The 16,102-nt window shown below is 40.7% G+C and overlaps 1 protein-coding gene across 3 annotated transcripts in view; it reads left to right on the top strand.

Moving 5' to 3' along the window:
• wnt7bb (wingless-type MMTV integration site family, member 7Bb) overlaps positions 1-1,571 on the top strand; it is a 44,613-nt gene extending 43,042 nt beyond the window's left edge. For all 3 annotated transcript variants that reach the window (XM_015042479.1, XM_015042470.1, XM_015042462.1), the window contains exon 4: positions 108-1,571. In XM_015042479.1, coding sequence (XP_014897965.1) covers positions 108-587 — 480 coding nt within the window. In that variant the 3' untranslated portion in view covers positions 588-1,571. The remainder of the gene's footprint in view (positions 1-107) is intronic.
• Positions 1,572-16,102: the final 14,531 nt, after the last annotated feature.

The raw sequence follows: 16,102 nt of genomic DNA on the forward strand, positions 1-16,102 counted from the left end.
TTCTGGATAAATGTCCTCATCCGTACACAAAACAGTTGTGCCGCTGGGTGACGTGTGTTTGTCTGCTCCAGTTACAGCTGTTCTCATCTTCCCTCACCACTCTGCAGGTTTTGGAAGAAAGGATGAAGCTGGAGTGCAAGTGCCACGGCGTTTCCGGCTCCTGCACCACCAAGACCTGCTGGACGACGCTCCCGAAGTTCCGCGAGATCGGCTACATCCTCAAGGAGAAGTACAACGACGCCGTGCACGTGGAGGTGGTGCGGGCCAGCCGCTTGCGCCAGCCCACCCACCTCAAAGTGAAGCAGACTCAGGGCTACCGCAAGCCCATGGAGACGGACCTCGTTTACATCGAGAGGTCGCCCAACTACTGCGAGGAGGATGCGGCCACGGGGAGTGTGGGCACCCAGGGACGCCTGTGCAACCGCACGTCGCCGCACACGGACGGCTGCGACCTCATGTGCTGCGGCCGCGGCTACAACACGCACCAGTACACCAAAGTGTGGCAGTGCAACTGTAAGTTCCAATGGTGCTGCTTCGTCAAATGCAACACGTGCAGCGAGAGGACGGAGGTTTTTACCTGCAAGTAAAAAGGCCTCAAGGGAATGTCGTCATCGGCAGGCGAAACGCCAAGGACTAGTTGAACAAAGACCCGACAGAGCGAGATGTCCGCACGTCTTCAAGCAGTGAGAGATTGTATAGCTAAGCGAACGGGATTTAACACTATCAGCTCTCCGTGGCGTCGTTTTGCACAGCAGAATCTTATCTAATTGCTTTTCAGAAAGTAATTGCTAAGTATCAGTAGATCATAGCCCAGAACTTTGCTGTCAGATAGGGATTGTGCTCTTGTACTGATGTATCCACAGTGAAGTTGGGACCATCCGTAAGGAAGAAGAAGGCCGTCAGAGGGGACTGCGCGTTGCAGCCGGGTGGGGTTCGGGAGGGGGAAATGCACGCGTCAGTTTTTGGGAGGAACTCAGAGACGGACGGGAATGACAAAAAATGGCCACAGCTGATTTGAGGTGACTGATGGGGAAGATCTGTCAAATCTATGATTTAAAGAAAAAACAAAACAAAAAAAACAACAAAAAAACAACTTTTATAGATCTTGTTGTATCTCCGCTAAACGGGAGCTTAACTGAATCTCGACCCGCACCCGCCCAGGTTGTCTGGGGCCGGTGTCAGAGGCCGAGAAATGAAGAACATTTTGTAAAAGCGCGGTGCAATGTGTTGCACCAAAGTTTCGAGTGGGGAACTCTGTCAAACCCTTTGCTGCCAACTGGAATACGGTGGAGAATGTTAGTTTTCCAGTTACACTGGAACTGTCTGTTCTGAACACTGAAAATAAATTGTCTATTTATGTTATAGTATCTTAAAACAAAAGCACTAACGGGTAGAGATGTCTTTTTTTTGTACTAAATGTAATAAGAAATACATTTTTAGAAACTATTAGGAGATGACCACGTCGTTTCTAAAACATTACCTTTTAGAAAAGGAAAGGGGAGAAGAAAAGAGAAAAAGCTTTCATTGCTACTGTTGTGTTGACGGCAAAATACATAATTCCCGACTTCGTAGTTTGAAGTTTCTTTTCTTTCATTTCTACGCTGATGTCTGAAAATTTACGTTTTCATTCGGGGGGGGGGAGGTGTAGCTCCTAGCAGAGCAGAATCGCCACCAGAACATGGTAAATAAATAAAATTGCACAATCGTGCAAAGTTTTATATTTTAAACATGGTGGGTGTGGAATTACAACAACAGAAAGTATCAGAAAAATAATTTGTTTCAGTCCTGCAGTGATGAAGTGAAACCCAAATGCTTTGAGTGGCACATTTCAAGCGTCTATTTTTGCAAATATTAAAAAATTATGTGAGAATATCTGAGTGTTACACAGAACCAATGTGTAAAATATTTTTAATGCAGAAATATTAGACAACAATAAGAAAATGTGACAGTGGCTTGACATCCCCCATTGGGAAGAAAACGCATCATTGCTGAGGAAGCTGGCAGGTCAGCGTGCTGGAAGGTTGAGTGGTAGGAAAAAGTGCGGCAACAAAAAGAGCACAGGCATTTGGGAGGACCGCAACCTTAAAAAGATTGTAAAAACAACGCCGGTTCAAGAGTTTGGGTGCAGAAATGACATGCTGAGTCATATGTACTTGATGACCAATGGCTGTAACTTTGGCTAAGGAAAAAAAAATAAAAATGACTGGACTGTTGCTCAGATGGTCAAATGTCCTTTAGATGGAAATAGATTTTAATAATCTGGATCAGAGCCTCCATGGCAACAGCAGTTCAAGCCAGAGTGGATACGGAGAAACGCAAACTACAAGAAACAGGAATAGATTTTAAATGGGACGACGTTTCTGAATAACACACACAAAAAAAAGAATCGATTTTATCGGTTTTATATCCTGCTTTTCTGGATTTGGTGTTTTTACAGCCTCCACAGTCAGATGATTTTATTAACCCAGACAATTGTATTAATTTCAGGAAACTTCTTCATTTATTGTTTTTATCGTAGCGTTCTTGGTTTCACTGGGACCCCAAAACAAACCAGTGCAGAACACACACTTCAGATGTTGGATCTACTCAAATTATGGAGTGTCAACAATTTACTGCAACTGAATTTAAATTATTTTATGACTAAAGATTTGTACTTTTTTATTTACATATTGGAGTTTTTGACACTGATTTAACCTGATGTTAAAGGTCGTTTTAATATTTTGAGTTATGTTCATACATTTTTGAGGTGTAGCTCAGATAAATGAATTCAAATTTAAATGTATATTATATATATACACACACACACTTTATGAATGACTTACTGATTCACCACATCAATCATATTCCCATTTCTTTTCAAATTGCTTTTCAAGCAGCACACTAAAAAGAAACCATGTTTATTGAAAGAAGGGATTATTTTATTTTTTCTACATGTATAAAAAAAAGATGTTCCTTTGATTTAATGATGAATTGCTTTATGAAACATACACAGGATTATCCTGCAACCCAGTGGAGTCAGAAGTCCACATTCTTCATTTATTGCTTTTGCATGTCCGTACAAGACATTTTGTCTTCGGTGTTTAGTTGCCAGTTTCGACTGTTCCAACAAGCTTCCCAAAGCTATTATTTGCATAAATTTTTCCCTCTTTGAAGGAAAACACACACACAGACAGACAGACAGACAGAGACACACACACACACACAGCTGGCAGACAGTTTTGGGAAGCATAAATCATTAAAAATTAAACCTAAATAAATCAAGCGTTCAGCTGACAGCATCGTTATTTTGTACACAGCATATGTTGGTAATATGCTGCGGTCGCACGTCCTGATTGTGGTCCGCGTGGAAGAAGTAGTCATTTTTTTTCTCTCTCTCTCTCTGCTCACGTGTAGAAAGGTCTTCATCTCTATGAAATGTGATCAGAATCACAATAACGATGAACAATAAGCACAGATAATGGGAACCAACTGTCAACGACGAGCACGAAGCACTGATGGAAACAGAATCTGGGTAAATTCCTCCGATTGTTACATTTTGTTTTTCTATGAGAAACTGATATTGAACAAAACATTTCAAACAAAAAAAAAAAAAGACGTCTTACTTTTTTTTCCTCAACGTCTCGGAGTTGGAAATAAAACTTATTCCCCTACTTGCCAGAATAATAATCAAACAATTTATTCCCATCTTCAAATTCAGACGTTTAGACAGATTTGATTAGTTAATGCAAATATCTTTATGGTGTACGACTTGGTTTCCGCCATCTCCTCGCAGTAGTTACAGAAGAACTGGAATGAGTCGGGTTTCTACGCCTCTTTTCAGCTCCGTCCCAAAATGTTCCTCTTGACTAAGATTGTAGATTTTCAACAGCCTCTTGAACAACACTGACTTCACTGTCCTTCCACAGCCTTGTGAATAATTTTTGGTGGGATAGTCGTTGGGTAAAAAAATCTTGCTTTTGTTAGATCCATTTGTGCCTGAGCTTTAACTTCCTGGACAAATGAGTTCAATAATTTCCTCATAAAGTTATTTTCCCACGAAGTGCATCGGTTCCCTCCTGTAGTTTAACACACAACATGATGCGGCCCCACCTGAACGTCACAATGCGACGGCGTTCCCAGGCTTTTCCCCCCTCGATTCTAAACAATGGACATCATGAGACCAAGCCCCTTTTTTTTTTTTTTTTTTTTCTTTCATCAGAGTGAAGAGTGGATTCTGCCTTTTCCTACGTCGCTTTTGAAGCAATAGCTTCTTCCAGTCTGAGCGGCCTTTCATCCCATCTCCTCCCAAAACAGAATGATGGCTGGTTTTTTTTTTAATATATATCACACAATTCACACAAGTAAGCAGGTGTGCCTTAAAATGTACTGACAAGTTCTTCTTAATTTAACTCAGATGTTCTTAATTCAATTATTTTGGTGATTCTAACTGATCTAATGTGAAAAAGTAATATGTTTTTTAGCAAATCATTTCAAAATGGAGGTATCCAACATGACTGGTCAAAGCCTCAAAATCTTTTCCACGAAAGTCTTTATCAAAACATGACATCCTTCAATTTTAACCCCGAAAATCCTAAACATAGCGGCAACGATGAAGCCAAACGTGCAGTACCGAAATTCCGCCACACGTAGCGCTGTCTGAAAAGTTCCAACGGTTTAGGAAAGGAGAGACGTTGCGCTTTCCAGCCAATGTCGGGTTATTACGGTAATTTCGCCCCTGCCGTAGCAGGGAGTGAAATTAATCTCAGGGTCACTTTTTTAACAGACGGTAAATTACGACAATAACTTAGTAGATGTTGAAAGTTCCAGCTGTTATGAATAAATGGGCAAAAATATATTTACTCACAATACATTTAAAGAACTGCGTACAATTAAAATAAGCAAAAAAATAAAAAATCCAGACGGAGATTTTAAATTTAGGACATAAAAGGTTAAGAATAAAGACAAACTAAATAAAATAATAATAATAGAGAATTTTTCATTCTGGCTCAGCACTAGAGTCCCGTGTTTACGGCTGCGCCCGGCCGGAACTCCTCTGGTGACTCGGAATAAGAAGAGGACCTTTATGCAAATGATCCGATGTGAATGGGAAGTGGCTCAGTGTGGCCCTTATTTAAGGGGCACACAGAGAGAAGTGCAAGACCTTTTGTGGGGGTGTTTCGGAGACGGATGGGACGGCTCGCTGAAAGGAGGTGCATGCGTAGCCGGAAACTGCGAGTGAAAAGAGCGGTTATTTAAGAGAGGAGCTAATTGAGGGCGGTTTTTTCGGAGAAAGAGTGGGTACACTGTGTAAGTAGGAGCAGCTGTTGAGGCAACTTGGTTACTGGTCGAGAGAGTAGTTCAAAGAAATTTATGGGCGTCGTTAAAGTTATTTACCGTGTTAGGGCCACTCTCCTGGGCAGCCAAAGGAGTTAGAGTTTGAAATTTCCTTTAATTAGATCCTTTTGAAATCAAACAAAACTTTATTGGTCACTTACATGGCACCTAATTTCCCATTCCAAGTTTCTGTTGTGTCTTTAAACTCTATGATTCTGTGAGAGCCGCTGCACCGTCCATTCGTCCCCCCATGTGCGTGTGAAAAGCATTGTGGGTGGGCAGCAGAGCAGAAGTAAGATGTGTTTTGTTAGTCATCTGAAGCCCAGGGGACCGGAACCCCGTAAGCTCCCCTGCATTGTACCCGTGGTTGAGAACAACTAAATCGGTTTGTTTCACATTTTGTGATTAAAAAATATTTTAGACTAGTAAAAGCCAGCGTCTGTCGCACACATTGATTTTATCTGCAATATCATTCACCTTCGGGATTTTAATTTTCTCAATTCGAGACTTGGGTCCAAATTTATTTATATAATTTTGCGATTGAGTGACAATGTCTTGGGGAGGAGTTTGTGTTTACCGTCTTTACATTAAAACAGCATTACTGGGGGTTGTAGTTCATATTTCCTACGACTTGTCCACTTGTTATCACTAGTTCTGTCAAGCGACTAAAACAATTCAAAGTGATTAATCCCATTGTAGCGCGATATTCACAATGCTTAACTTTTAAGTTTTCACATTTTCATAAAATGTTCAAGAAAGCGTTTTGCTGTCTCAAGACAAACATGTCAGTTTTTCCAGATTCTCAAATTCAGAAAGGGTTTTTTAAAAAAAAGTAATTTGTTCCTAACATAATTTAGAAATGTTGATATGTTTACCTTAGTTCTGTCCCCAATGTGTTTTTTTTAAAGTGAAATTTGAAGCTGAGAACAGCTGTCTCTGTCTCTCCTCGCTCATCTTTTCACTGCCATTTGCGACTGCATTTTCTCAGTTGACCGCAGTACAAGACCGCACCGCTGTGAACCAAGAAGCCCTCAAAATAGGTAAACTTTTTAGATTAATCCCAAAAGTTAAACAACACAAAAATCAGATTGTTTACAGCTGTAGTTATCACATACTTTGTTCCTTCATGGCATTTCATTAGGATGAGCTCACGTTGTGTGAACTTACTTTCGGCCAGCTGATTGGCAGTGTGCAGCAATTACTACTCTGTCAGCCCATGCATTATTCAGCTTGAGAATCCTTCACTTCTTATGACATAATTTTTTTCTGGTATGTCATTAAACTGAAGTAACGGTGTGAACAAACGTTTTAGAGGCTTGAAGCCGTGGTCTTTTGAAACCTTGTTTTATCCCCGACACTGGAATCTGGTTAGTCCTAAAATAACTGGCTAGTTTTAATCCTTTTGGTCCTGTTTTTTATTCCACTGTGTAAAAAAAAATAAAAATCTGTAAACATTCACGGAGGTACCGCTGTGTTCATGGCATCTATAATTACCCTCATTTGACTTTTTTTTTTTGCACATTTAAAGATAAAGACACTAAATAAAAACAATAAGATTCCAACACGAGCTAAAATCTGAGATGATGCAAATAAATGTCAGCACCGGCAAACGAACGCACAATGCAGCGCGACCGCAGCACAGCCTGCAGCAATTAAAACGGCGTAGTCTTTTCGTGTCATGTGATCAGCCTCAGAACTGTTTCTCTGTGTTGCTATATCTTTGTTTTGACTGCTTGTCTTTGTGAAAGACCGTCATTTGGAGGTTTTCTCGTCATCTGTTTGATATTAGTGGTGAGGAACACATGGCCATTCAAAGGCAAAAAAAAAAAAAAAAAGCCCTGTGTGACATCATAGACCACAAGGCAAAGTGGGGATCATGGAGACCCCAGGCTGAGGTCTGTTAACACAACCTGACTTTATTCATCCATCTGCAACTGGATTGTTCAAACATTGCACCAGCAGCGAGGGCTTTCCGTCTCCGTGTGTTTTGTTTTCGGCGTCGCCGTTTGAAATTGAAAAATTCCTCCCGATTTTAACGTTTGGGATAACACTGAAAGTGTATCATTCTGTAAACAGCTGGGCGTTTGAATTTACCTATTGCATTTTACATAATCACAGCTGTGTCTTCCTTGAGTCTAACAAATGGTTGTAGTTGTGCAAGTATAAGCTGTAAATAAACTGAAACTGAGTATTTATGGTGCAGCGCACACTTGGACGTTAACAGTGCTCAGCCTGGGATGTCCACCTGTTTATGTTGGACTGGGAGAATGAGCTGTACTTGTAAAATGAGGTTAATGCTCTTGCGGTGAAGCCTGCAGGCCTCACAGCTACTGGGGAAGACGGCATCAGCAGTATGAGGCGATGGGACGGATCCAGCGTCGGGCGCTGTCGCGTTTCTGTGCCTCCGGCTCTTTTTTTGGCCTTCTGATAAACTCTCCAAGGCTCGTGTCACACGTCCGTCTAAATGGCACCTCTGTAGGTGCAAAGTGATTTTATATGCCAACGTCCAGGCCACGGCTTCACCTTGGAGGTTATTTTTTCCCCTCCTTGCTTTGTTTTCACGACACGAGGTCGGGGCTTCTGAAAGCAAACTCCACCCTAGAAGAAAAAGAAAGAAAAAAAAAAGAGGAAAAACTACAAAAGTCTTCGCTTTTCTTAGCAATTTGTCTCCTCGCACTCCAATACGAAGAGGAACAACAGTTTCTGGTGGTGTGATGCAAACGGATGAGTGAAAACTCACTTTTTTGGCAACACGTTGATCAAGCCACAGTGTCTACCGGATTTTACAGTTGATTGCTCAACAATTCGCTTTTCCAATCCATGATTAACTTCGTCTTGAGTTGAATTTCACATATCGCTCAGACGCAGCGAATAATAAGCTGAAGCGAAAGCTAAGATTACGATGAATTACCTCAGTCAAAACCAAAGAACCTCAGAAAGGCTCCAAGTTCTGCACTCTAAATGATTCTTTCTGATAAAACAACATCAATATGGTGAGCAGCTGAGACCGCAGAACTTGACACTCCACAGCTGCCATTTGTAAAGTTCTGGTCTTCGGGTTTGTTAAGCTACACACAGCATCAAATGTTGTCCACACTAATAGAAGAAAAAAAAATAAAAACATTCCCTGAAGCAGTTCATAGTTTTTTGATCGCCTTCACTGCAGACCTTCAAAATAAGTTTTATCACAACACAATGGTGGGATCACAAAAACGAGATTTTTGCTCCATTTTTTTTTTTGTAAAAATTCCCTGTCTTTCTTTTTGTTTAATTTTGATTTATTTATTTTTATTTTTTTAAGTTCACCAATCCTAAAAAGTGTTTTAAGCCATCTGTAAGCAGTGTAACTTGACCTGCTCCATGTTGGACATGGTCTTAACTCAGGAAGAGTTCAATATTTGGTGGAATAACTGAGGTTTTCAATGGGGCGCAGAATGAAAAGAAAAGAAAAATGTTCCCTTTGTCTTCGAATCAAAATAAATGTTTTATTAATCTGAAAGATGTTTAAAAGAATCTCTGTTCAGTGCAAAATTAAACAGTTCAGGCCTGAGTCTTGTAGATTTTCAACTAAATCTACAGTTCCTAAAAAAAAATAGCCTGGTCCAATGAGCAGGATTGAGATGGTAGGGTCAGAAATGTGAGTAAACGACAAGAACCCATTGGTCCATTTTGTGTATCCAAGGGTCAAAAGGGTCTGGTGGTGTAATGGTGTAGGTGGGATTTTATTGGTACACCATGGCCATCCATAGTACCAATTGGGCATCGTTAGAACACCAGTCTGTCTGCGTATTGTTGCTAAACACCATGTCACAAACCTCAAATCATCTCAAGCTTGTTTCTTGATCATGACTATGAGTCCACTGTGCTCCAATTAAGACATATTTCAATCCAACAGAGAACCTTTAGGTTGCAATATGGGAGATTTGCATCATCAAAAAACAAAGCAGTAGCTGAGTGAGTCAATATCACCCAAAGTCTGAGAGGAATGCATCTGGAACCTTGTTTAGATGAACTCAGCAATGAACTAACACAGCTCTGGAAGCACACGCCTTCGTGTCATAATTACTTCCCCCATTCACTTCACTCCAACCAAACCCTGTAAATAGAGAGTGAAATCCAGTTGAAGTGAATCTCCCTTCCACGTTGAGCTTGTGGAAAAAAACCAGGCGAGGAGGTGAGGAAGGTTCCACAATGTGGGTCACACACACGTGGAAAAATTCTGCTGAATTTCTTTGCTTTTCCAATCGGGGAACGGAGGGTCACCGGAACAACGCACAAACACGCAGATCGAGCTCCCGACGTTTCGAGTCTGCCCCCGAGTCTGATACACAAGGCTTCATTGTTCAAGAAAATCATCTTCATCTACATTTAATGGCTTTTCCAGCTGGGTCAAAACCCAGCAAAGTAATTTTGGCAAATGACGACCAGCAAAAGCGGCGAGTTGACAAAGTTCACTTAACGAATCGCGTTAGTCCAGCTCCCGTTCTGAGAGTTGACAGCTAAAGCGTCCTCGCCACAGAGAGAGCAACATCAGGAGGAAAAAAAAAAAAAAAGTGATTGCCTAGCTCTTGTATATTTCTATCTCCATCTGTGTCGTAAGCTGGAAGTGGGCATGTGTACATGGCTAATATGTAGGGCATTGGACACCAGCTCTGTGTGGTTTGGGAAAAGTTAGAGGCTGGTTGGGGCTTTAATCCAGCTACGCTCCTCCAAGTTTTTCCCCCTTTTTTTTTTTTTTTTTTTTTTTGCTGCTCTGTGGGTCTCATTTTTCCCCCCCGACAAGCTCCCCATGTACCACATTGACCCATCTGGGCCCCGGCCTTCAAACACATCCCCTCCACTTCCTACCAACCGACTGGGCCTCGCCTCATCACCATCACGGTCCTGACATCCAGATAGATGATGAAGGCACTAAGGTCACATCGACGTTACGGAGAAGTTCCTCTGGTTCATTGAGTCGTTGATCACCACTTTTAACCCTCTCTCTCCCTCTCTTTATGAGCCAATCCAGTGCATTAGAATATGGATTGAGTTGCACTGTAACTCTTTGGTAACACATGTCTTTGTTTAAGATGCTGCTCTTGCACTGACAGTCCTCCAAGCTCTTCTGCTTCTCTAGTACCCAAACAAAGCTAACACGGAGCAGATCTCATGAGAAAACGGACACGTTTTTACTAAAACCGTCGTCTGTACACCGTGTTGGTTCACCGCTAAAACAAAACGAAGCAGATATTTTAGTGCGTCGTTGACGATTTGAAATGGATATTTTATCTGTTAAATGTACAACACACCCAGTCTCTAGTTGATTTCACTTTGGCTGAAGGAGTTGAAACAACATAGCTGAAATTTCTCCGGGTGGAGAAACAGGATTTTTTTAAAAATAAATATCAAATTTTGCAAAAATAATTGTTTTAATTTATCAGCCACTCAGATTAGATTAGATTTCTTCTAATCTTTGGTTTTTAAGAAAAACGTGAAAGCCAGAAAGAATGAAGATTAAGGGTGAATTCACACCATTCTGGTTTAGTCCACTTTAATCAAACTCCAGTTCGTTTGCCTTGAAAGTCTGGTTTGTTTTGGCAGGTGTGAACGCGCAATCAAACTCTGATGCGGTTCAAAAAAGCAAACTCCAAAAAGCTAGGTCTCAGTTCGGTTGAAGTGAACTCTGGTGCGGTTTGAAGGCATATGTGAATGCCAGATGGACCGGAGACCGCTCCAAAAAGCAGGAAGAGAATTAAAGCATTCTGGGTAAATGCAACCAAAACAAATCTATGTCTTATGATAGCGGGAGCAATGGTTCATGATCTTTTGCCAAAGACTAAAGGCCGCTAAAACCCGACGCCACTCCTTTTTTGTTCTCATTTCGTGAAGAAGGAAGCTGTGCTCACGTCTTCTTCGGAGATTTTCACGTTGTTTCCTTCAGTAGTTCTTGATGCAGCGCCACCACAGGCGAGGAGGGGAACAGATTGCAGAAAGTGGTTTGGTCCGTTTGACACGCTGCAGTGTGAAAGCGAACCACAGTGGCTGAAAAATGAAACAAGTGTTTCCATTTTGGTGTGAAGACACCCTAAGATCAGGACTTTTATTATTCTTATAGAGCAAACATTTCCTAATTGCACATCTCTCACAATATCCAAACTTTTTTTACCAAGAGCCTGCTGTAGTTGTAATTGCTACAGGATATTTTCTGAATATCTATTCAAACTAGAAGCACGTCAAACTAAATGTGTAGTTATATATTCTATATAAACATAACATATGTTTAAAAGCATATTTCTTCTCGTAGATTTTAACAGCCAGTCTTGCAAGTTCACATAACTTGTGAAAGAAGATCAACTCAATTGGCATCCAAGCTTTACATCTACGCATCTGTTTTTTAAATCATTATTCCTGGGGGGTCGTCTTTGATACAACAAAGTATTTAAATTAAAGACACATCTTTAGAGTTTGGTACAAATTAATCTCGAAGCCAAGCCTGGTTGTTTGTAATTATTTAGTAATTCCGAATTGGTTCATGAAGTCTTTCTGCGAACAACATATTTTTCGTCCTGCGAGACGCTAACCATGGCTGTGAAGTGCCACATGTGCCGTAAATCTCATTTAAGTGTAGAACAGTTTGTTCGCCTGCTTTGAATACTGTAAACACAACAAATCAGATTTATGTTTTCACATAAAAACCCTGCATTATTTCTGCCCTCGCTTTTTGTCGTTTCATGCTCTGAATGGTTTAGCAAAATAATAATAACCTATTTTCCTTTAATCTGCTTAGCTTTGATTTTTATTAGCCATCCTACAAATCGGAAAAGGAGGATCGCTTCAACCCGCCGTCGGATATGTTCTATCAATTAGCCGGTTTGGGCAGAAAGCAGAGGAAAAATTAATGTTTCTAATTTTGAGTGTCATTGGTTTCGACATATGGACGTGTGTTTCATCGCTCCAAAGAAAACTTCAACCCTTATATTGACTGTTTTATTGAGGTGAATGGCAAAAAAAAGAGATCCAGAAACGCATAAATGCATCAGACCTCGCCGGGAGGGGAAGCGCCGTCATGTTCCTGGAGCAGCGGTGAAATCCATTTAAAAGCCCGACAACCTGCAGTTACACCTCTCATCACCCGGGCCATTACAGAACTCAAACTGCTCCACGTGGAGCCGGAGTGATGGAGAACGCAGACCTCCACCGTCCTCTCCTGCCCAGTGCCAACTGTCTGCTTGGACTCTTTGGACCTTCCCCCATCTGTGTGCGATGAGAAGGCAACAGCAGATGTCAGACGGTGGTTGTTGGCCCGAGCGAGCAGACACTTGTCCCGCTGCTCATAGCCGCAGAGCAATGATTGACCCCGAAGACTGCCTCAGACTGGTAGAGTCATCTCGGTCAAACTGCTGGGGCACATGGTGTGGGTTTTTGTTTTTTTTTCGGGATCGGTGGCCGCTTGTTTCAAGGTATACGGAGGTTTTTGAAAAGTTTGAAAGCTGCTAAAAGTTTCCTTCGTGCTGTTCCTCTGGTTTAGAATCCTGCCAGAGAAAATGTTGAACTGAGGTTTTTCTTCTTCTCCTCTTCTGGCTTTATGGACTCTAAATGACTTGATCATTCGTCTCCGTGTTTATAATTGGCTACACTGAGAAACATCCAAGCTCTTATTTCTAGTACAACGAATGGAGTAGAACAGAAACAGTTTGTTTTCCTGTAAAGCTGGAAATTCAGGTGCAACAGCAGCAACAGACATAAAGGTTCACACAAAAAGTCGCTAAAGTGTGAGAAGCAATATGTTAAAAAAATATAATCAATAATAATATTATAAGACTTTTAGAAACAGGCATATCTGACTCAAGATCCAAGGCATGTGTGACTAAATCTGGTCATTTTTCCAAAAATGTACATGATGTGTGATGTGTACATTTTAAAAAAGATACAGACCACTTACAATACATCAGTGCAGAAAAACCGATGTGTAAAGGCAGCAGAAAAATTAGTTAATATATGCTTTGCAACGTAAGGTTGGCTAATAATGTCTATAAATAGTTGCTGGAAATTATTAATAAACTAGAAATTTAGATCATTATCTAATTACCCAGAAAATAATAGTGAAATCGTTCAATCTCAGACTCAGTTATTGCCTGCAATTACCGTCTTGATGAGCCGTAGCTTTTAAATAACAGATGAAGAACATGAGAATACACCTCGACGCCAACAGGCGAACATCGTGGCTTAGGAGACGACAGCATCCATCAGAGAAGAGAAAACAATGCCAGGACTGTGACAATCACATCTGCAGGAATACAAGTTTCTCGTGGAGAACCTTTACTGTAACAACGCACAGCATGCCTGCAGTTCTCTCCCTGCTTCTTTCATTAATACTCCATCATCTGATGGAATCCGTTCACAGCCATCTATGGCTCACCATTTTCCTTTTTTCTATTATATGAACATGAAAATCTGCTGTTGTTCATTAAACCGTTGCCTCAGTGATAACTCCTGGCAGGGGAAACCAGAAACACAGCTTGAAGTTCGGTTAGCAGCTGTGACCATTGTCGTCGCTATGGCAACATCCTTGTGTTTGCAGTCGGTCGTATCAATGGCTCCCGTTGTGCGCCGGGACGGTGAATGTTTTTAAAACGTACGAGGTGACTTATTAGGAAGTTTTCTAATTACAGAGGTGGGCCAAGGTGTGCAGTAAATCTAGTAGATTATAGGTTGGTATGCAGAAAGCCGGACTATCTGCAAACTCAACACTTAGTACCTCGGAGGCCCTCGTGATTGCAGAGCTGCGTGGCCATAATGTGAAGCCATGGCATGAAATACTCACGACTCAAACCGAGGCTACATGAAAGTCAAGCTGATGAATGTGGATTCATAAAATATCCCGAGGGGGGAGGAGGAAGAGGAAGGTTCAAATGTAGCAAAAGCACTAACTTTACTTTTTCCATGTTGCATTAAAATACTGACACGTGTTATGGCCTAAACCACATTCATTTACTACTGAAAATTCTCCTAAATTTATGCTTTATTTTTCTGCTTAAAGAATGAAAAATGTGGCGAAAATAAAAACGGAGTATTTTCAAAAAGGTGCCTCAGTAGCAATGACGACTGAAGGGTTTTGCACATGAGAGCCAAACTGAAGCCGTTTTACTTTGCTTTGTTGGTTCACCTTTGTTTTGTGAAACGTCCCCCTCAATATTAAAGGGACAGTACGCGTTTTCCAGCAGAAAGTGAAATTTCATAGCATAATTAAGTAACTATGTTAACTTTAGTTTTTGTAAAAATGCTACATATATGAAATATGACCTGAAAGAAATTTTACTTCATAACTTAACGCCTTGAAATTGGGTCTCTGTCGCTTTAAAAACTCTGGCTCTTTCTGAAGCTCCGCCTTCAGGAAGTTGTCACAACATGGCTCCTCTGCATTACAGCAAAACATTGGGCTTAATGACTGCCATTTACTTTTCTGAGTTCACTTTGAAAAGGAACAATCTAACTTTATTCTAAGTCTAAAAACTAAACAATGAGACATAAATCTGTGTTTACAGTTGGAAAAACAAATATGCAGAAGAAAATGCTATCTGTTCTGCTTTGAAAAAGAAATACTGCTAAGTTAGTGGTAGTTATTTTATTTCACATTTCTGGAGTTCTAAAGAAAAAAAAGTGACGCAGCATTCGTCCAGTCCTTGAACAAGCAGTTCTAAAGTTAGGTTGCTTCAAATGCATTTTCTGGGAATATTTAACACTTTGCAAAAGTATTCATTCCCCTTGAGGTTGTTCCCATTTTGTCCAGTTGTAACCATTTCTAAAATGTTTCTGCTCAGATTTGACTTAACAGATCGATACAAACTAATGCAGACTTTCTTGCTACAAACTTTATTTCGGTCTAGACTTGTATTATTATTATTATTATACATTAATATTACCTCTCAGCAACTTTTCCCCAATGGTTTTCCTGTGTTTAACTCCATCCATCTTCCTCTCAACTCTGACCACAAAAAAATCATCACCGTCACCTTCGTGCTTCGCAGAGCGAATGGTGTGATTAAAGTTTTAGTTCTTTTCTTACATGTAGTGTTTTATGAGTGCTGCAGAAAAGTTCAGTTTTGCCTCCATTTGACCTCAGCCTGTTCATGTATGTCTGCTGTGATCCCATCATTCCTTCTAGCAAACTGGAAAGGTTGCATCTGATTGACTTTCAACAATCTTGTTGGATATGTAGCGTGTGCGACTAATAACTGTTCTTAGCTGTAATTGCAGCTTTGCTCCTTTCGTTTTCAGATGATGGTTTACTCAGAGTATTGGTGTTTAAAGCTTGGAATATACAGTAGTTTTGCGTCCCGGTCTGCTCTGAAAGTCTCCAGAACTTTATCTCTGATTTGTCTGCAACCAACCTCTGAGGCCTTCTTAAAACAGGTTTTGTTACACCAATATTAATTTACAAAAAGTGCCAGAGCAAAGGGGGCTGAGTACATTAGCATCACAGTTTCCCAATTCCTATTAAAATAATAATAATAATAAAACCACCTTACAATTTTCCACTTCTTTGTGTCAATCTGTCACAAAAAATGGCAATAAAATACGTTGGATGGATGTTCATGTTAACACAGAGGTCACGTTAAACGAATATTTTCCATATTTGACGGGGGGATTTTTAAACTGTGACTGAAAAGTCTGATGGCCGTCTGACATTTGGACAGATTACGTTTACACCAGACCACTTGGTGCAGATCAACATTTTCAACGTTGCGCAGAGAGAACATCGCAGAGTTCACCGAATCTGTCCATATAAGAAACATTTCTGTTAAGA

This window comes from Poecilia latipinna, unplaced genomic scaffold, assembly GCF_001443285.1.
Source record: "Poecilia latipinna isolate Pla-1442-1.1 unplaced genomic scaffold, P_latipinna-1.0 Scaffold34, whole genome shotgun sequence".
Lineage (NCBI taxonomy): Eukaryota > Metazoa > Chordata > Actinopteri > Cyprinodontiformes > Poeciliidae > Poecilia > Poecilia latipinna.